Source organism: Oncorhynchus mykiss, chromosome 19, assembly GCF_013265735.2.
Source record: "Oncorhynchus mykiss isolate Arlee chromosome 19, USDA_OmykA_1.1, whole genome shotgun sequence".
Lineage (NCBI taxonomy): Eukaryota > Metazoa > Chordata > Actinopteri > Salmoniformes > Salmonidae > Oncorhynchus > Oncorhynchus mykiss.
Genome location: NC_048583.1, coordinates 8,983,721 through 9,006,272, shown reverse-complemented (window position 1 = coordinate 9,006,272; position 22,552 = coordinate 8,983,721). Strand labels below are relative to the sequence as shown.

General features: G+C 46.6%; 2 protein-coding genes across 2 annotated transcripts; one reads left to right on the top strand and one right to left on the bottom strand.

Annotated features, from left to right (window-relative positions):
• Positions 1-1,337: 1,337 nt before the first annotated feature.
• On the top strand, positions 1,338-11,065 carry LOC110497226. The gene is made up of 4 exons (XM_036954159.1): positions 1,338-1,837; positions 7,111-7,253; positions 7,603-7,714; positions 7,910-11,065. The coding sequence occupies exons 1-4, from the start codon at positions 1,561-1,563 to the stop codon at positions 10,501-10,503; spliced, it is 3,126 nt and encodes a 1,041-aa protein (XP_036810054.1). The 5' UTR covers positions 1,338-1,560; the 3' UTR covers positions 10,504-11,065.
• A 521-nt stretch (positions 11,066-11,586) lies between these two features.
• Positions 11,587-21,934, bottom strand: LOC110497235 (zinc finger protein 628). The gene is made up of 4 exons (XM_021573241.2): positions 20,893-21,934; positions 13,530-13,666; positions 13,254-13,350; positions 11,587-13,048 (listed from the first exon to the last, which is right to left on the bottom strand). Exons 1-4 carry the CDS (start codon positions 21,173-21,175, stop codon positions 11,859-11,861), a joined length of 1,707 nt encoding a protein of 568 aa, XP_021428916.2. The 5' UTR covers positions 21,176-21,934; the 3' UTR covers positions 11,587-11,858.
• Between the last annotated feature and the right edge of the window lie 618 nt (positions 21,935-22,552).

The following is a 22,552-nucleotide window of genomic DNA, read 5'->3' as shown; positions in this document are numbered from 1 at the left end:
TTCGCTACACTCGCATTAACATCTGCTAACCATGTGTATGTGACAAATAAAATTTGATTTGATGATTTGATTTGAGTACCCAACTCTGTTTTCACCAACCCTGAAACCACAAATGGATCAGACAAAAGGGCAAGGGTCCACTTTCCCCCAAAACATCACTCTTACTGTCACAGACTCATCTCTATCCTGACCCTCTGTGAAAGCCTCAGGGTCCGAGAACTTCCCCACACCGACCACCTCCGATACCTCTCCCTCATTCACTTCCATTTCTCCTCCTGTCTTCAGTTCACTCTGCTTACACTTTCGAACATTCTTCTTTAACAAACATTCACCCCATTTTTAACCGACCCAAGCTCACCATCTTCCTCCCTCTCTCTCAGACCTCCTCTGACTCTTTTTCCCCTCCCACGTATTCCAAGTATAAGACTCCTAATGACAATACTGCACTTCTCCTGACACATATACATGTATACATACATACATACATACATACATACACACATACATATTGTTCTTGATTTCTCAAGGGACGCCATTTAACCGGCTGTCACAATATCCGTACAATCAGCACAAACCCCTCGGGATGTAGCGCTCAACAGTACATCCCACTGAAAATGCAGCTGCTTCGTCATGACGTTATTCTTTATCAAAAGCTACCGCGACACTTTTCAATTTCAAACAAGCGCGCTCCCAAAAAATCGCCCCCACTACTCTAGTCTCTCTACCCCCACCTGTTATTTTGAAAGCACTGAAGTCCCCAGTTGTATTTTAACGAGACAATAGTCCACGCACGCTGCCAAATGAAGATTACGTTTAAAAATTGTTGCAGGGGTAAACATCCTGTTTATAATTTCTCTGACTAAATTGTTGTTACATTTATCTAATATATCGACGCCATTAACTTCTACATGATCACCAATGAAAAGCTTGATCGATCCTTCAGTAAATTGACAGAAAAATCTACACTGAAGCGGTTTATCCCGCCCACCACTCAGAACGTCACACTGTGCATTGTGCGCAGAGTTCCATTGCCTTCTTGTACATAACATCCATTGAATTAGTAAAATGTTTGTCGCTGAGGCAAATTTGTTCCCCATCATTCACAGACGAACATATTGGCCGTGTTCGAGAGGATCAAAACTGCGAGTATCATGGATACATTTCTGACTAATCTACAAATCATAATTAGTCGTTATTTACGATGCAAGGTGATTTGTGGATCAGTCAGCTTGCAGTTACTTTGTGGCTCTCGAACACGGCTATCTGAGCTGCTCCCCCTGAGTGCTAGTGCGCATGTGATGTTGGTCTGTATAAACCGGATGCAAACGGACAACCCGGATATGGACCTTCCATGAGTCGGCGTACGCGAACGTGGGTAGATTACCTAAAACAGCGGTCGGCCATCTTGCACTCAGTCTCCATTTAATATCATACCTCAGTGGTCCACAGTGGAAAGAGAAACCATGATGTCACGGACATAGGCCGCCGATTCTGATCAATCCTGTACATTACATTGGAAATAATAATCGAAAGTGTGGGGTGAAGCTGGTTGCCGCCAACATGTCGAAAGAATGTTTTCAAACCCAGTTCGCCTTTGTTATGGAGAGTGTATTGAATACTGCAGTCACCGAGACAACGAAACTTTTTGAAAAAACTATTGAGGAACTGCGAGCCGAAATATCTAGAATAAAAGAAGAGAACGAGGACCTCAAAACGAGGCTTCGATCACTCGAAAATGTGAAGAAATCAACGGGTGAAAGTGAACGACAAACCGCAGAGCCTGGACCGAGTCAAAGAACATCACGTATCGGCAAACGTGACATTGGCGTTCAATGCGGTGAGTAGAAAACGGGTGTATTCATTCCGCCACACAATCTATCATGGTTTTACAACAAACGAGTTTCTATTTGACAAATTCAGGTAGTTCCCGCCCCGTTTGTTTCCGAAACATTTTGCAACAGAATCGGCGGAATGAGTACGCTCCTGGACTAGTTAAGCAAAGCTAACTTCAAATTAACAAACATCCTAATAGCCTAGATATTTAACTGAGCATGAAGGCTCAACGCTGAGAATATTTCCTCAAACTGCTTAATGTATACGTTTAATTTGTATACACCTTTTTTGGAACGTAACCAGTAAACTCTACATCAGGCTGATAGCTTCCCTGGAGAACTCAACATGTCAGGTGTATGTTACAAGCGGAAATGAAGCCAAGTCAGTGTATGGAGAAGTTGGAGGCGAAACTAGCCAGACACTTCAGATGATGTGGGCTGCTTGGCCTGGACAGTGGCGAGAAGCAACCGGCGGTACAGGGGGAGGCGACACCAAGTCGATAATCACGTAATAATAAGGAATTCCCCTCGACCACAAATGGGTGGAACCCGACATTCGTCCCTACTGATCACTGCTGCGTTGTTCGATGTACATGTAGCCAGGTCAAAAATCCCGACCTACAGTTCACAAGGAGCGGCATGTAGCCTAGCGTTGAGCGTTGGGCCAGGAACCGAAATGTCGCTGTACAGTTCACATGGGGCGACTAAGAGCGTTGGACCAGGAACCGAAATGTCTACCCCTTTACCAAGGCGCGGTTGATGTCGATTTAAGGCTGCATCGCTGATTCAGAGGGGTTGGGTTAAATGCGGAAGACACATTTCAGTTGCGCAACAGACTCCCTTTTGCTTCCCTTTAATTTTCCCAATGCTCTCACATAGGGACATGGAGTTTGTGAGAGAGCCCTGTGGCTTCAGGCTGGTCGTTGTGGGGGGACGCGGTGTCCAAGTAGGCTACACATAGCTGTGTGTGTGGAAAACATTGTATCACAGGTCAGACGTTTAACTTGTTTAGTTCTGTCCGTTTGGAACTCTACTCACTGCTTGCAGCTGTATAGTCCGTTTTGGTCTTGTTGGTCTTGGCTAACATTATAATAAAAAATAGACCAGAGCCTGTCATTTCCAAATGGGAGCAAATTATTCAGAGTGGGCAGAACAAGCAAGGAGGAGTGCCGAGCCTTGCACCAGCTAGTGAGATCCTAGAGAGTCCCACAGTGGAGGTGTCAATGATGGACTGGCCATCTGGAGCACCAGGAGTTTTCCCAGTGGGTCCGCTTGACAGTTGGGGTCGATGCAACGTAGAATATAAATAGCCCCAGCCCCTACTTAATTAAAAGTAACAAAGTGCTGTGTGTCTGATTGGCCCAGGGGAGTGAGCTGCCAGCCCACTGGCACTGTGGTTGGGTATTACATCTGTCAGCTTCTCTCTCCCAGCCAATTACTTTTGGTCCAGTCCATTCTAACTTTACCTGGGCCCCGCCCCTTTCCCATCTCTGTTAAGTGGTGACATTTGAATACATAGTGCAGTGGAGCAAGATGGACAAACAGAGAAAAAACGTAAAGGTGCTGAAAAGCGGAGAGAGAAGTGGTTGAAGTCCCTTTAGGCTGATGAAGCCAAATATTTAAAAATAACACATTATTCATTTGGCGCCGTTACCAGTCAATCATCTCAGCCTAGTTAGCCTGAAGGCACTGGCAGCACAGAGGAGAGAGAGAGAGCAGCCCAGTGATACCAGTTCAACTGTTAGTCAGGGTTTTGCAGCTGAAGCGTAAGACCGAAGACAACAGGGATAAGAAAAGCATGAGTCTGGGGACAGAGGGGACAGGGGCTCTCTAATCACTCTGTCAAAGACTACCGTCGATAACGTCATTACCACCATCCAACACACAACGCAGGCCACCGTAGCAAGTGAAACCCAGGAAGCTGGTGTGTTTTCAGCCCAGGTTGACACTACGCAGGACATTACAACACAAGATCAATGCTCTGTCATAGTCAGATATGTAACACACATCATCCATGAGAGGCTTGTGGCTGTGGTGAAATGTGAGGCATCCATTGGACAATACTGTCCAGTTGTCCAGGTACTGAGTGAAGTACTGGAAAACATGACGCTTGACATCAGCAAGTGCCTTGGCAATTCCACTGATGGAGCCTCCAGTAAGGTCAGTATAAAGGCTTCTCTGCCCGGCTCTCTGCAAAGTCCAACAATCAAGTGCATGTGTGGTGCTGTGCACACATTTTGAACCTGGTTTTGACAGACACAACAGAAAGTGTCTTGGCAAGTGGGTCAGGTTTCTCTCAATAACAATATAGCTGTGTTCTTCCGTGAATCCTACCAGAGGATGAACATTTGGGAGAAGCAGAGCAAGGACCCAAGACAGACGTCTTGCTCCAATTGGAGAGACACGCTTTCAGTGCCTGAAAGAAGGTCTCTGGAGCTTTTGGAAATCCAGATGAGGGTCTGTATGCTGATGTCCTTCTCACCATGCAAGATCAGAAAAACATCAACACTACTTCCAGGGTCAAGGCACGGGGATACTTTGAGGGGTTGCTGAAGTATGAAACAATACTTACAGCTCAGATATTCCTCAGAATATTTCAGGTCACCTCACCAGTGTCAGAATATCTTCAAACAAGTGGAATGGACATTCTGTCTGCGCACCGTATGGTTGTGTCTACAGAGGAGTAGCTGAAAGGAATGGCTAGACATTTAGAAAAAGTCAAGGCAGCTGCAGACACAGTTGTTCAGTGGGCCAACAGGAAGTTGCAGGAATGGGTTGGGAAAACAGAGCTGGAGTTAGAGACCACTCTGCCAATGAAAAGGGCTCGAAAGAAGAAAACCATGCTCGGAGAGATGGCACAATGAGACATTTACTGGGGCAAAGAGCGCATACAGGATTGGTGTACATAATCAAATACTGGATACAGTTATAGATGGCATCCATCAGCTATTTCTGAGTAATGGCACTTTGTATCCCGACATGGCTCTTCTGGACCCTAAACTTTAGTCAGCTAACATCCAGTGGCCTTCCACAGACAGCCCTTCAAGAACTAAGCACATTTTTGATCAAATCTGACAGCAGAGCAACAGTGGTCAATTTACAGAGTGAGCTCATGAGTCTGGCAGAACAGTGGACTAGGTTAAAACAATGGGGATTTGAAGAATACACAACCAGGACTATCATGGGCCTGAAGGAAATGAAGACAAGGTGGAGATGGTGAACAAGAGCTGTTCATCTGGCAAGGACTGTCCAGTGTGTTGCTACCGTATTCTTAGTCGGTACAACCTATTGACCGACGCATATCACATCCTGGGCCTTGCTTACGAGTTGCTACTTCCCCTGTCAGTAACCCAGGTAGACATTGGAACAACTTTTTGGTAAATAAATACACAAGATTAATTTTGATTTATCTGCTTATAACTTCTGAAATGTGATTCACCTGAGCTGAAATAAAAGATCCCAGAAATGTTCCAATACACACAAAAATAGTATTATTCTCAAATGTTGTGCATAAACTGGGTTTTACATCCCTGTTAGTGAGCATTTCTCATTTGCCAAGACAATCCATCCACCTGAGAGGTGTGGCATATCAAGAAAATGATTATACAGCATGATAATTACACAGGTGCACCTTGTGCTGGGGACAAAGGCCACTCTAAAATGTGCAGTTTTGTCACAATGCCACAGGTGTCTCAGGTTTTGAAGGAGTGTGCAATTGGCATGCTGACTGCAGGAATGTCCACCAGAGCTGTTGCCAGAGAATTGAATGTTAATTTCTCTACCATAAGCCACCTCCAACATTGTTTTAGAAAATGTGGCAGTATGTCTAACTGAAGACCACGTGTAACCATGCCAGCCCAGGACCTCCACATCCAGCTTCTTCACCTGTGGGATTGTCTGAGACCAGCTACCCGGACAGCTGAGAAATACTCCTCTGTTTCATGTCTGTAATAAAGCCCTTTTGTGGGGGAAAACTCATTCTGATTTGCTGGGCCTGGCTCCCAAGTGGGTGGGCCTACACCCTACCAGGCCCACCACCCTACCAGGCCCACCATGGCTGCAACCCTGTCAAGTCATGTGAAATCCATAGATTAATTTATTTCAACTGACTGATTTCCTTATAAACTGTAACTCACCTAAATCGTTGAAATTGTTGCATGTGGCGTTTTATATTTTTGTTCAGTGTGTGTAAAGATATTCATATACAAAATCACTTTAAATTAAATTAGTCCTTGACCATGTGACCTAGTCACCTCAAACCAACTTTGGATTGTTCAGAGGGTAGGGGCAAACAAAAAATAAATATATATATTTTACCTTCATTTCGTTGTCACTTTTTTTGGACTTCTAGTTTCAATGGCTCCTTGAACACCCACAGATGAATATGAATTTGTCTCAAGTCAAAGCATCCTTTAAGTTTCTCATTCTCATCAATATATATTCATAAACTACTGGACAGATGTGCATGCCACTTTCACGTAGCAGCGGCAGCCGTAGCAGCGGCAGCCGTAGCAGCGGTAGCCGTAGCAGCGGTAGCCGTAGCAGCGATAGCCGTAGCAGCCGTAGCAGCGGCAGCCGTAGCAGTGGCAGCCGTAGCAGCAGCAGCCGTAGCAGCGGTAGCCGCAGCAGCAGCCGTAGCAGCGGTAGCCGTAGCAGCAGCAGCCGTAGCAGCAGCAGCCGTAGCAGCGGTAGCCGTAGCAGCGGTAGCCGTAGCAGTGGCAGCCGTAGCAGTGGCAGCCGTAGCAGCGGTAGCCGTAGCAGCGATAGCCGTAGCAGTGGCAGCCGTAGCAGCGGCAGCCGTAGCAGCCGTAGCAGTGGCAGCCGTAGCAGTGGCAGCCGTAGCAGCAGTGGCAGCCGTAGCAGCCGTAGCAGCGGCAGCCGTAGCAGCAGCAGCCGTAGCAGCGATAGCCGTAGCAGTGGCAGCCGTAGCAGTGGCAGCCGTAGCAGCAGTGGCAGCCGTAGCAGCCGTAGCAGTAGCAGCCGTAGCAGCGGCAGCCGTAGCAGGGGCAGCCGTAGCAGCGGCAGCCGTAGCAGCGGCAGCCGTAGCAGCGGTAGTATTGATTGTAGTAGCAGTAGACACATTAGGCTTATGATTATGGGCTTAGATCTTTAGCTAACAGTTGTAGGATTTTTTTCAAAGGTCTACAGACTACAATATATCACAGAAGAAAATTGGGGTTTGAGAGGTGTGGTCTATCGGTACGGTGTGTTGCAACACATGATGTTATGTCAGGCGTATGTCCTAACCACTCTCTCTCCCCTGATCTGGTATTTCCAGTCCTGACAGCGCATGCTTTGCCTCGGGCTGGGGTGCAGCACCGGCGGGAGGAGAACCAGGGGACGGAGGTGCACCGGGGGGCCTACGACGAGGAGGGCAACCCACAGACTGCCTTAGTGCTGATCAAACAGGAGGTGGACTGGGTAAGACAGTCCCCACCTAGCCCGAGTCCCCGATCTGTTTGGGTCAGTGCTATCAAGGATCGTTGCGACGTCCCTGTCCTAAACCCCTACCTAACCATTTTACATTTTAACTTCAATGGGGTAGGGAAGTCCTAAAGATCCCGGATAGCACGGACCGATCGGTTTTCATCCACCCCTCTGCTCAACCTATTGTTGTTGACCCCAGAGAAAAGGAAACACCTGTACACTGCACTTACTGGAATCTTCTTATTTTTATTTAAACTTACGTACATGAGCCTAACAGCCTTTGTCAGAGTTTATGTTGACACTAATATAACCTGTTGTTGTTGGCATTGTCCCCCCACCCCAGGAGGCAGACTATTCTGATGACTACTCCCCCGGGTACATACTGCTGAAGAAGGAGGGGGGAGATCTCCCGACTCTGGTCCGCAGACAACCTCTCAGAGAGTTACCAGGCAGAGGTAGGAACTAGGGAGACCTGCTTCTGAATCACACATCTTATTACAATGTATTAAACAGTATTGGGATGAGAACCAGGCTCTAATAATATCTATAATAATCTCTCCACTGTTATTCTGTCTTTTTTTCTTTCTGTTTCTCCCTTTCAACTTTCCCTTCTACCTTTCTCTATCCTGTCAATCTCTCTCCCTCTGTAGCCCTGGTCCCACCTGGAGCCGTCAGGGCCCTGGTCAACCGTTACACCCAGGAAAGGCCTCCTACCACCCAGCCTACCTCAGCAGAGGCCCCCCTCCAGAGAGATCCAGACACCCAGGAGACCCCCCAGGCTCTCAGCCCATCCCAGCCCAGGACCAGAGAAGTTACCAGTGCAGGCCAGGCCCCTGGAGCAGAACAGCAGTCACTTGTAATACCAACAGCAGAGTCTCCAACATTACACCAGACAGCATCTCCTCAATCAGCAGCCACTATCCAGTCTACAACAACTGTCCTGTCTACTGTAATGGCCCAGTCCACGGTAACTACTCTGTCAAAAGAAACTGTCCAAACGACCACAGCGGTCCAGTCGACTGTAGCGGTGAAGTCGACAGCAGCATCGTCAGAGCGCCCGCCACCTGTCATCTCCGGGTTACCCAGAACCCCTCTTCAGAATACACAGCCCAGCCCCGTACCCCCTCGTCCATCCCCATCTCCTCGACCATCACCAGCACAGTCCCACACAGACGTTCTACCTGTAGCTCATCCAATAGCAGTGCCCTCAACACAACCAGCTAGGCCTACAGCTGTACCTGATGGACCAACGGCCACACCACCAACACAGACACAACCGCCTACAGTTTTGGAGAAGTCGGGTCTTGCCACGGCAAGTCCGCCAACGCCTGTCCAGTCCGCTCCATCTCCTACTGAGTTGACAGAACCTGCCGGCCCTCCTGAGAAGCAGGTGTTGTTGGTCACTGAGCATGTGCAACACTCCTCCACCGTGCCCGGACCAAAGTCACCTTCTGTCCCAGAGACATCTTATGAAACCCCTCTACAGCTGTCAGCCCCTGCTGGAACTACACCCTCTGGCTGCTGTCAGATGTCTAAGACACAGTTTTTAGCTCAGTTGTCAGTAGTACCCCGAGTATGTGCTCCACCGAGGGTGGAGAAAGACAAGGAGGAGGAAAAAGAGGGGCAGGAAGATGAGGGGGAGAGGCTTTCCCCCCTCCCTGCCACATCTACGGAAGCTGTGATGACCAGGTCTGTTGCTACGGAGACGACCCCCGCCAGCGAGAATAAGGAGGAGATTGTTGTCCAGGTAGGCGGCAAGCAAAAGTCAAGTCAACGTGAAGCGCTCCTCTCCGGTCTCCGCCTCCGCTTAAGGCCCCGCCCCCAGGACAGCATGCCTTCTCCAGTGGTTGCTAAGAAACCCAGAGGAGAGAGAACCACCCCTCTAGACCACGACTACTCAAAGGTGATGGAGGACGGAGAAGAAAAGTCCAGGGAATCACACGTTGACCAGGATGTAGTAGAGGACACAGCTAATGGTGAGACGGCTGACGACAAGTCTAGTGGACAAGGAAGTAGTAACCACATCATCAGTGAGGAAGAGGGAGGAGCTAACACTGATGTGACCTCTCCGACCAGACAGTCACCTATTGTTGGAGGTGTGTCCAAATCCAAGAAGAGAAGCATGACCTGGGTGCAGGCTCAGAGACTATTGGCGCTAGCCCAGGCTAAGAGGAGTAGGTCAAAGGTCACCAAGGCCTCACAGAGAGGTCTGAGGTCAGAGCTAAGAGGCTTGGTCACACAGACACAGTTTCTGCCTTCCAACCCACAGCGCCGCCGGTCATACAGACCCAGCCCACAAGCTGCCTCCAGCCCACGCCGCACCAGCCCTCGCCAGGTTACAGGGGACAACACAAACCCTCCTCCTGCCACCCCTCCTAACCCACAGCCTCACTCCTTCAAGGTCACTTCCACCACCCCTCGTCGCGGAAGACCTCGTTCTGCGGCCGTGGCGACTTTAAATTTGAAACGGTCTCCCTCCACCCCTCAACCTATCCCCTTCATTGTCACCGTCAGCCCTCGCTCTAACTTCAAAAAGTCCCCACGGACTTTCCAGCAGGCGCGCCGATACCGCCAATCACAACCGATGTGGTCACCACCGGGACCGTTACAGCTCCAACAGTCTCCCCAGGCTCCACGGAAACGTCTCGCCAAGAACCAGTGTGCAGACTGCGGTCGTGTCCTGAGCAGCGCCGCTGCTTTAGAGAGCCACGCCTCCCTCCACTCAGGGAAGCGCCCGTTCGCCTGCTCTGCCTGCGGTAAGGACTTCCCCGACCTCAAGGGCCTCAACCGCCACGCCCGCGTCCATGGTGATCAGCGGGGCCACCAGTGTCCGCAGTGCAGCAAGACCTTTGTCTACCGCTTCGGCCTGACTAAGCATGAGCAGGTGGTCCACAGCGGCGTGCGTCCGTTCGTCTGCCCAATCTGTGACAAACGCTTAATTACACAGCGTGACCTGGAGGCTCATATCCGCGTTCACACTGGAGAGAAACCATTTGCCTGCTCCCTCTGTGTGAAGCGGTTCAAGAGGCGTGTGGAGCTGAATGTTCACCTGATGTGGCATAACGGGGAGAAGAGACACTGGTGCTCGTACTGTGGGAAGGGATTTCTGGATTACAATAATCTGAAGAACCACAAACTGGTCCACACCGGAGAGAAACCCTACACCTGCTCCGAGTGTGGCAAGCGCTTCAAACAGACTGGCCATCTGAAGAAACACCTGAAGACGGTACACAAAGACCGATAGACGGCGGGGGAAAAATATTCAATGACACCCTATTCCCTATATAGTGCACCTCTTTGGACCAGAAACAGTGGCAGGCCCTTGTAAGGTAGTGCACTTAGATAGGGTGTCATAGGAGCTATTGAGGGGGAATAGTTATCTCCGTTTGCTGTGAATTCAAAACCCAGCCGTGTTAGTGTTAATGAGGCAGGGATCCCAATCTATTCTGACAGTGACTGGGAAGGACTTATTATGTATTGATTCATTAAAAGTATCAAAGCTTTTGTTTTATAAACATTTGGTGCCGCTTTTGTTGTTTAGAAGAATCATGCTACGAGAGAACGATGTAGTTAAGTGTAAAAAAATGTTTTTACAAATTTGTTTTATTTTAGTTGACTGAGTTGGTTATTTGTATTTAAAACATGAATTCTGGTTATTTTGCTATAATTCGTTATTCATTAGAAAAGTTTGAAGCCTTAACAAGTTTAAATGTAGGTGTACTGTGTTCACGTCATGGTGTTTATGTTCTGTGGTTTTGAACTACAATGAACAAAAATAAACGTTTCATGAGCTGAAATAAAAGAACTCACAAAAAGCGTATTTCTCTCAAATATTAAACACACATTTGTTTCCATCCATGTTAGTGAGCATTTCTCCTTTGCCAAGATAATCCATCCACCTGACAGGTGTGGCATAATTATTACATAAATGCACCTTGTGCTGGGGATAATATGTCCACTTAAAATGTGCAGTTTTGTCAAACAGTATCCCATGGTGGGGTTATGTTATGGGCAGGCATAAGCTAATTGCATTCTATCAATGGTTATTTCAATGCACAGAAAGACCATGACGAGATCCTGAGTCCCATTTTTTTTTTTCTGTGACGAACACAAGACATGCATATGTCTTCCCAGTCGTGAAATCCATAGATTAGGGCCCAATAAAACTACTACTTTAGTGTTTTTATATAAAAATCTGGGCTGGACTTAACCCTCCAGGTCATAATTGCAAGTGGGAAACTGACATAATATTGTTCCAGGAGTTGACATTTTACTACTGACCTTTCACCCAAAACATAAAAAAATTACGATAAGTTTGACCATATTGTCAATGGTAAGCAAAGCTTTTTATTGGTCTGACATCAAAAGCACTTGAACACAATCATGGCAGACTTACACCATCCCATAAGCACATGAATGCCCTATATTCAAATGTTTGTTAGGTTGACATGGTCATTATGACAGACAATTCATAGTCTATAATTTAAGGCATACATTCTTATTTAACACAGATTTCCAACAGTTCATATTTTCAATGTCCTTATTAAAAAGCAATTGATCACCCCAAAAATTGTTCTCAATGTCAAATTAAACAGTTTTCTAGACCACCACTCTGCTCAGGAGATCCGGCCTGTGTTTGTGCTGGTGTGACTTCAGATGGTTCAGTTGTTTGAAGCGGAGTCCACATACAGCGCAGCAGTACGGTCTCTCCCCGGTGTGGGTGCGCTTGTGGACTTTCAAAATGTCCGCCCGTGTGAAGCTCTTGTCACACATGGTGCAGCGGTGGGGTTTCTCCTGTGTGTGAATGCGTCGGTGCAGCTTGAGGTTCCAGAGCCGACTGAACTTGTTCCCGCAGAGAGAGCAGCAGTAGGGCTTGTCTGCCGTCTGGCTGCATGTGTGCCTCTTCAGGTCAGAGAAGGAGGTGAAGCCCTTGCCACACTGGCTGCAGAGGTGGCGGCCCTCGGCTTGGACCTTGATGTTGCAGGCCTGGGTGAAGGTCTTACCGCACTGAGTGCGGGAGTATGGAGTCCCTGGCCCTGAATTCGACCATCTCCCAGTTTTGTGTTTCTGCTTGTGGGCCTTGAGGGAACCAGAATCTGGGAAGATCATTGAACATTGATTGCAGGCATGATGCCTCCCCTCTCCTCCTGTTACCTGCTCTTGTGAACGATCTCTGAGGTTTAAAGAGTGTCCAAAGTCGTCAGCAGCACCATACAGGCTCTCTGTGTTGTTGTTGTGGGCTGAGCTCCCAGAGTGGATGGAGGTTAGCCCCCTGTGGCCGGATCTACTACCCAAGTCCGGAACACCGTGTTCAGGGTACCCCTCCTCGTTGATCAACAGGCAGTTCAGGTCTCCCACCTCCGGGTGGGGGGATGGCATTGGCGACCCCACCTGCTCCCTCTGGCTCCGATGGGGGCCAGGCGTGTGGGAGCGATGGTGATGGTCTCCCCCCTCAGACCCTCCCAGGTTCACCTGGTAGTGACCTGCAGCTCCGTAGCTCAGCCCCCCCAGACGAGACGGAGAACCAGGAAGCCTATCCAGCCCTTCCATGTCTAGAAGATGGTCGCCACTACCACTACTGCCGTAACCAGACTTTTCAAAGCTGACCCCCAGGTCCTCCATGCTGTAGCGGGGGCGGTAGAGAGGGTCGGTGGGGTCCACTGAGTCTCCCTCGGGACCCGATGGTTCAGGATCCTGGTCTAGACCAGACCCCCAGTCATCCTGGCACTGCTGCAGCTCCTGCTCACTGAAACTCTTACTGGGCCCCGAGACGTCTGAACCGTCGGCCCCTGAAGAACACAGGAGACATGAGGTATTAGAAGCATTAGCATTAGAGGCATTGTCAATATTAGAAACTGTGGTAGAATAACTAATGCTAAATTTGAACTTAGTTTCAAGTTGATTTATTATAATACCAATAACAACATATTAGAAGCTACTCCTTTTCATTCTCATCATAAAGATGGCCTGTTGTGTTTGTTGTAAACAACTCACCGTCCAGGCAGACGCCCCATCTCTCCTGTAGTTCAGTGTTGTGGAGAGCTTCCTCTTTCAGCAGGCTGTCCAGCTTTTGACCTCCGACGTCTGCGGGCTGCAAAAGGAAATTAAGAAGTTGATTCTAACTAAACGATGGATAAACTGGCAGTGAATGAATAAACCTGGCATGATGGTCCCCTATTCCCCCTGAAAGACAAGTTCTAATCTGTTCTGCACAGTACATTTTTATCTGAAGGTTCTATAACACTGATGTTTATTCAGTCCCCTACTTACCTCAGAGGTTCTCCTAGGGCTGATGGCATCGGCCTCCTCCAGGTCATGCGAGGCTGTTTCCCCGGCCACGCCCCCACAGCTGCTCCACTCCTCCCCTAGTACCTTCTCCTGCTTCAGGCCACGCCCCCTCTCCACACCTGGCCACAGGTAAACAAAGAGTAACATTTATCTCAACTAAAAGGAAAGCTGAATTGTGAATAATGGAGTCTCCTCGCATCAGTGCAGAGGAGGAAATAAAGCATCTTACCACCAACTCAACTGTCTGGTCAGTGATCACCAAAGTATGGAAGGTACACATTACAGCAGCCAAACTTCAGAGTGATTCCTCCATATATACGGTGCATTCGGAAAGTATTCAGACCCCTTGACTTTTCACACAATTTGTTATACCACAGCCTTATTTCAAAATGGATCGAATTGTTTTTTACCCCTCATCAATCTACACACAATACCTCACAATGACAAAACAAAACAAGGTTTTCTGAAAAGTTTGCAAATGTATTAAAAATAAACTGATATCACATTTACATAAGTATTCAGACCCTTTACTCTGTACTTTGTTGAAGCAGCGAATACAGCCTCGAGTATTCTTGGGTATGATGCTACAAGCTTGGTACACCTGGATTTGGGGAGTTTCCCCCATTCTTCTCTGCAGATCCTCTCAAGCTCTGTCAGGTGTGAAGGGGAGAGTCGCAGCACAGCTATTTTCAGGTCTCTCCAGAGATGTTCGATCGGGTTCAAGTCCGAGCTCTGGCTGGGCCACTCAGAGACTTGTCCCGAAGCAACTGCATTGTCTTGGATGTGTGCTTAGGGTTGTTGTCCTGTTGGAAGGTGAACCTTCGCCCCCAGTCTGAGGTCCTGAGCGCTCTGGAGCAGGTTTTCATCAAGGATCTCTCTGTACTTTGCTCCATTCATCTTTCCCCTCGAACCTGGCTCGTCTCCCAGACACAGCTGCTGAAAAACATCTCCACAGCATGATCCTGCCACTACCATGCTTCACCGTAGGGATGGTGCCAAGTTTCCTCCAAATGTGACACTTGGCATTCGGGCCAAAGAGTTCACTCTTCGTTTCATCAGACCAAAGAATCTTGTTTTTTAGGTACTTTTTGGCAAACGCCAAGTGGGCTGTCATGTGCCTTTTACTGAGGAGTGGCTTCCGTCTGGCCACTCTACGATAAAGGCCTGATTGGTGGAGTGCTGAAGAGACGGGAGAACCTTCCAGAAGGACAACCATCTCCACAGAGGAACTGTCAGAGTGACCATCAGGTTCTTGGTCACTTCCCAGACCAAGACACTTCACCCACGATTGCTCAGTTTGGCCAGGCGGCCAGCTCTAGGAAGAGTCTTGGTGCTTCCAAACTTCTTCCATTTAAGATGGAGGCCATTGTGTTCTTGGGGACCTTCAATGCTGCAGAAATGTTTTGGTACCCTTCCCCCAGATCTGTGCCTCGACACAATCCTGTCTCTGAGCTCTATGAACAATTCTTTCAACCTCAGGGCTAGTTTTTGCTATGACATGCACTGTCAACTGTGAAACCTTATATAGACAGGTGTGTGTCTTTCCAAATCATGTCCAATCAATTGAATTTACCACAGGTGGACTCCAATCAAGTTGTAGAAAAATCTTAAGGATGATCAATGGAAACAGGATGCACCTGAGCTCAATTTCGAACCTCAGAGCAAAGGTCAGAATACTTATGTAAATAAGGTATTCCTGTCTATGTTTAATACATTTGCAAACATTTCAAGAAATGTGTTTTTGTCATTATGGGATATTGTGTGTAGATTGTTGAGAAAAACATTTATTTAATAAATGTTTGAATGAGGCTGTAACATAGCAAAATGTGGAAAAAGTCAAGGTGTCTGAATACTTTCCGAATGCACTGTACAGTCGTGGCCAAAAGTTTTGAGAATGACACAAATATTAATTTCCAAAAAGTTTGCTGCTTCAGTGTCTTTAGATATTTTTGTCAGATGTTACTATGGAATAGTGAAGTATAACTACAAGCATTTCATAAGTGTCAAAGGCTTTTATTGACAATTACATGAAGTTGATGCAAAGAGTCAATATTTTCAGTGTTGACCCTTCTTTTTCAAGACCTCTGCAAACCACCCTGGCATGCTGTCAATTAACTTCTGGGCCACATCCTGACTGATGACAGCCCATTCTTGCATAATCAATGCTTGGCGTTTGTCAGAATTTGTGGGTTTTTGTTTGTCCACCCGCCTCTTGAGGATTGACCACAAGTTCTCAATGGGATTAAGGTCTGGGGAGTTTCCTGGCCATGGAACCAAAATATTTATGTTTAGTTATCACATTTTTTTCCTCCTTCCACAGTCCCCCCCCCCCCCCCCCCCAGAAGAAAAAAATAATAAAATACAATTCATTCCATTCCCCACCCCCAAGAACCCCCCAAAACACCAACAACCAAGAGAATGAACTACAGAGAAAAAAAGGAAAAGACAGAAGAAAACAGCAAACAAATAAAACAAAATAATACATTTAAAAATGACATCAAGGACACCTAAAATCATAACAGCAATAACTACTTTATATGTTTGTGTGCATGTCTGGCACTATTACATGAATGTGTGTGATCTTGTATGTGTTTATTTGAATGAGAGTGTTTGTATATGCATGTGTAAAAACACCTGCACGGCATCAGCCTCAGGCAAACCGGCATTAGTTGTAAAAACACTGCCACTTAGTGGCCTTATGGCAAGGTGCTCCATCATGCTGGGAAAGGCATTGTTCGTCACCAAACTGTTCCTGGATGGTTGGGAGAAGTTGCTCTCGGAGGACGTGTTGGTACCATTCTTTATTCATGGCTGTGTTCTTAGACACAATTGTGAGTGAGCCCACTCCCTTGGCTGAGAAGCAACCCCACACATGAATGGTCTCAGGATGCTTTACTGGCATGACACAGGTCTGATGGTAGCGCTCACCTTGTCTTCTCCGGACAAGCTTTATTCCGGATGCCCCAAACAATCGGAAAGGGGATTCATCAGAGAAAATGACTTTACCCCAGTCCTCAGCAGTCCAATTCCTGTACCTTTTGCAGAATATCAGTCTGTCCCTGATGTTTTTCCTGGAGAGAAGTGGCTTCTTTGCTGCCCTTCTTGACACCAGGCCATCCTCCAAAAGTCTTCGCCTCACTGTGCGTGCCGATGCACTTACACCTGCCTGCTGCCATTCCTGAGCAAGCTCTGTACTGGTGGTGCCCCGATCCCGCAGCTGAATCAACTTTAGGAGAGGGTCCTGGCGCTTGCTGGACTTTCTTCTGAGCCCTGAAGCCTTCTTCACAACAATTGAACCGCTCTCCTTGAAGTTCTTGATGATCCGATAAATGGTTGATTCAGGTGCAATCTTATTGGCAGCAATATCTTTGCCTGTGAAGCCCTTTTTGTGCAAAGCAATGATGACGGCACGTGTTTCCTTGCAGGTAACCATGGTTGACAGAGGATGAACAATGATTCCAAGCACCACCCTCCCTTTGAAGCTTCCAGGCTGTTATTCGAACTCAATCAGCATGACTGAGTGATCCCCAGCCTTGTCCTCGTCAACACTCACACCTGTGTTAACGAGAGAATCACTGACATGATGTCAGCTGGTCCTTTTGTGGCAGGGCAGAAATGCAGTGGAAATGTTTTTGGGGGATTCAGTTCATTTTCATGGCAAATAGGGACTTTACAATTCATCTGATCACTCTTCATAACATTCTGGAGTATATGCAAATTGCCATCATACAAACTGAGGCAGCAGACTTTGTGAAAATTAATATTTGTGTCATTCTCAAAACTTTTGGCCACGACTGTATGTATGTATGTATGTATGTATGTATGTATGGATGGATGGATGGATGGATAGATGGATAGATTAGGTAAGAGTACCAGTCAAAAGTTTGGACACATACTCATTCAAGAGTTTCTTTATTTGTACTATTTTCTACATTGTAGAATAATAGTGAATACATCAAAACTATGAAATAACACATATGGAATCATGTAGTAACCAAAAAAGTGGCCACCCTTTGACAGATTTGCACACTCTTGGCATTCTCTCAGCCTCTGAGGTAGTCAACTGGAGTGCATTTCAATTAACATGTGTGCCTTGTTAAAAATTAATTTGTGGAATTTCTTTCCTTCTTAATGCGTTTGAGGCAATCAGTTACGTTGTGACAAGGTATACAGAAGATATCCCTATTTACTTTAAGACATGAAGATCAGTCAATCCGGAGAATTTCAAGAACTTTGAAAGTTTCTTCAAGTGCAGTTGCAAAAACCATCAAGTGCTATGATGAAACTGGCTCTCATGAGGACCGCCACAGGAAAGGAAGACCCAGAGTTACCTCTTCTGCAGAGGATGAGATCATTAGTGTTACCAGCCTCAGAAATTGCTGCTTAAATAAATACTTCACAGAGTTCAAGTAACAGACACATCTCAACATCAACTGTTCAGAGGAGACTGCGTGAATTAGGCCTTCATGGTCAAATTGCTGCAAAGAAACGACTACTAAAGGACACCAATAAGAAGACTTGCTTGGGCCAAGAAACACGAGCAATGGACATTAGACCGGTGGAAATATGTCCTTTGGTCTGATGAGTCCAAGTTTGAGAGTTTTGGTTCCAACTGCCGTGTCTTTGTGAGACGCAGAGTAGGTGAACGGAGGATCTCTGCATTTGTGGTTCCCACCATGAAGCATGGAGGAGGTGGTGTGATGGTGCTTTACTGGTACACTGTTTGTGATTTATTTAGAATTCAAGGCACACTTAACCAGCATGGCTACCACAGTACTCTGCAGCGATACGCCATCCCATCTGGTTTGTGCTTAGTGGGACTCATTTGTTTTTCCAACAGGACAAACACCCAACACACCTCCAGGCTGTGTAAGTGTAACAATTTTGCTTCCGTCCCTCTCCTCACCCCTACCTGGGCTCGAACCAGACACCCTCTCGAACCAGGCACACATCAATAAGTCACCCACAAAGCACCGTTACCCATCGCTCCACAAAAGCTGCGGCCCTTGCAGAGCAGGGGGAACAACTACTTCAAGGTCTCCGAGCGAGTGATGTCACTGATTGAAACACTATTAACATACACCCCGCTAACTAGCTAGCCATTTCACACCGGTTACATAAGGGCTATTTGACCTAGAATGAGAGTGATTGAGTGCTGCATCAGATGACCTGGCCTCCACAATCAAATCAAAGTTGATTTGTCACGTGCGCCGAATACAACAGATGTAGTAGATCTTACAGTGAAATGCTTACTTACAGGCTCTAACCAATAGTGCAAAAATGGTGTTGGGTGAACAACAGGTAAGTAAAGAAATAAAACAACAGTAAAAAGACAGGCTATATACAGTAGCGAGGCTATATACAGTAGCGAGGCTACATACAGACACCGGTTAGTCAGGCTGATCACCCGACCTAAACCGAATTGAAATGGTTTTGGATGAGTTGGACCACAGAGTAAAGGAAAAGCAGCCAACAAGTGCTCAGCATGTGGGAACTCCTTCAAGACTGGTGGAAAAGCATTCCAGGTGAAGCTGGTTGAGATAATGCCAAGAGTGTGCAAAGCTGCCATCAAGGCAAAGGCTGGCTACTTTGAAGAATCTAAAATATTTAGATTTATTTAACACTTTTTTGCTTACTACATGATTCCATATGTGTTATAGACAATAGTAAAAATAACAAAAAACCCTTGAATGAGTAGGTGGGTCCAAAATTTTGACTGGTACTGTGTGTGTGTCATATATATATATATATATATAAATATATATACACTGCTCAAAAAAATAAAGGGAACGCTAAAATATCACATCCTAGATCTGAATGAATGAAATATTCTTATTAAATACTTTTTTCTTTACATAGTTAAATGTGCTGACAACAAAATCACACACAAATTATCAATGGAAATCAAATTTATCAACCCATGGAGGTCTGGATTTGGAGTCACACTCAAAATGAAAGTGGAAAACCACACTACAGGCTGATCCAACTTTGATGTAATGTCCTTAAAACAAGTCAAAATGAGGCTCAGTAGTGTGTGTGGCCTCCACGTGCCTGTATGACCTCCCTACAACGCCTAGGCATGCTCCTGATGAGGTGGCGGATGGTCTCCTGAGGGATCTCCCAGACCTGGACTAAAGCATCCGCCAACTCCTGGACAGTCTGTGGTGCAACGTGGCATTGGTGGATGGAGCGAGACATGATGTGCTCAATTGGAGCCTTGCTCTTGCAGGAATTGCTGACACTCCAGCCACATGAGGTCTTGTCATTGTCTTGCATTAGGAGGAACCCAGGGCCAACCACACCAGCATATGGTCTCACAAGGGGTCTGAGGATCTCATCTCGGTACCTAATGGCAGTCAGGCTACCTCTGGCGAGCACATGGAGGGCTGTGCGGCCCCCCCCCCAAAGAAATGCCACCCCATACCATGACTGACTCACCGCCAAACCGGTCATGCTGGAGGATGTTGCAGGCAGCAGAACGTTCTCCACGGCGTCTCCAGACTGTCACATCTGTCACGTGCTCAGTGTGAACCTGCTTTCATCTGTGAAGAGCACAGGGCGCCAGTGGCGAATTTGCCAATCTTGGTGTTCTCTGGCAAATGCCAAACGTCCTGCACGGTGTTGGGCTGTAAGCCCAACCCCCACCTGTGGACGTCGGGCCCTCATACCACCCTCATGGACTCTGTTTCTGACCGTTTGAGCAGACACATGCACATTTGTGGCCTGCTGGAGGTCATTTTGCAGGGCTCTGGCAGTGCTCCTCCTGCTCCTCCTTGCACAAAGGCGGAGGTAGCGGTCCTGCTGCTGGGTTGTTGCCCTCCTACGGCCTCCTCCAAGTCTCCTGATGTACTGGCCTGTCTCTTGGTAGCGCCTCCATGCTCTGGACACTACGCTGACAGACACAGCAAACCTTCTTGCCACACCTCCCATTGATGTGCCATCCTGGATGAGCTGCACTACCTGAGCCACTTGTGTGGGTTGTAGACTCCGTCTCATGCTACCACTAGAGTGAAAGCCCTGCCAGCATTCAAAAGTGACCAAAACATCAGCGAGGAAGCATAGGAACTGAGAAGTGGTCTGTGGTCCCCACCTGCAGAACCACTCCTTTATTGGGGGTGTCTTGCTAAATGTCTATAATTTCCACCTGTTTTCTATTCCATTTGCACAACAGCATGTGAAATTTATTGTCAATCAGTGTTGCTTCCTAAGTGGACAGTTTGATTTCACAGAAGTGTGATTGACTTGGAGTTACACAGACAGAGACAGAGAGAGAGAGAGAGAGAGAGAGAGAGAGAGAGAGACAGAGAGAGAGAGAGATACTGTCTTTAGATGTCTCTCTCTATACCTGTCTGTGAGGCTCCAGAGCTTCTCTCCTTGGCTTCGTCGTTAGCTCTTCCACAGTCCGCACACTTCCCGATACGGCCTCCCTCTCTGTCCCTATCCCTGCGTCTGTTCTCCGACCACTGCAGCCGCTTCTTCAGCGACTCGACCTGCTCCCGGCTCCGGGACACTTCCTTCATGAAGCTATCGTCCACCAGCCTTGTGATCTCGTACATAGCAGCCTTGAATACCGTCTCCATGACTCCGGAGAGCTGAGACTGGAAGGTTAAGGTGGCTTCGGACATCATAGCAAACTGTCTATGTGTAACTAGATACAGTTACGAATTCGTAACGTTTAGTTACTTTTGTACAGGCGAATCAGTCCTGCAATCGAGTCAAAAAAAAATGATAGGAAGCTAATGTTTGCAGCAAATATACTGGAAACTAAACCCTTCTGTCTGTGTTAACAGGCTAGCAAATCTAGCTACTATTGGAAGTTGTTGTCTGACTCAGTGACTGTCCTAGTAATACGTTTTTATCATTTCGAGAGATAAGATGCAGCAGTTAATGTACATGAGGCTATTGTAATAAATATAAATAACAGAGATAATGAGAGATGGCAGTTAGCTTGTTAGCTAGTTAGAGCCAACGCAAAAAGCATACACAAAAACAATAGAATTTCCGGAAACAAACCTACGGATCGAGTAGTAGGACAATCTACATTGGAACGATGAGAGAAAATACGACCTTTCTTTGAACAAAACATCTGTACGTTTACTGTAAATAAGATTCGAAATTTAATTCGGCTATTATTATACGATTCGAATACTGATCAGTGCCGTTGTAGGCTATTTATTGTGTAAATGATTTACAGGAAATCTACACCGAAGCGATTTATCCCGCCCTCCACTCAGCCCTATGCGGGCCCTGGTCCAAAGTGGAGTGGACTAGGAATAGGGTGTCCAAAACTAGGTTTCTATCCAATTGGACTGTTAGGTTATATCAGTTATCCTGTTAGAAATTTTGTGCAGAATCCACTCCGCTGTTTCAGATGCAACGTTTATGGTCATGTTGCAGCAGTGCCCTTACGAAAAAAGATTGCAGTCACAGTGCAGTATAACTGCAGTATGCAGCAAATACTGCGTTCAAAATAACCGTTTTTTTTTATGTCAGAATTTACTTGTAATTTAAGCTTTAAACTGAATCCATGAATTAAATGCACGTATATTTATAATTCCATTCTCAGTATTTTCTTCATTGTCTATTACTGTAACTCAACCATAGTCGTGTGTACATATTCATTATCTTTATGGAGTCAGATAAACATTTTAATAGGCTAACTGCTTAGTCTCATGTGATGTATATATAATATACTGTGTGTTAACATATCAAATATTAGTGCCCACTATAGTGCTCCCTCTCTCTTAGCTGTGAATTCAAAACCCAGCTGTGTTAGTTCGTATTAAACAGGGATCCCAATAATGTGCATATTGCTTGCTGTTTGGGGTTTTAGGCTGGGTTTCTGTACAGCACTTTGAGATATCAGCTGATGTACGAAGGGCTATATAAATACATTTGATTTGATTTAGTTTCACAGGGATTGGGAAGGACTTGTACTTTTATGTTTTTATGTATTGATTGATTACACGTATTAAAGCCTTTGCTGATTAACATTTACAGTCGCT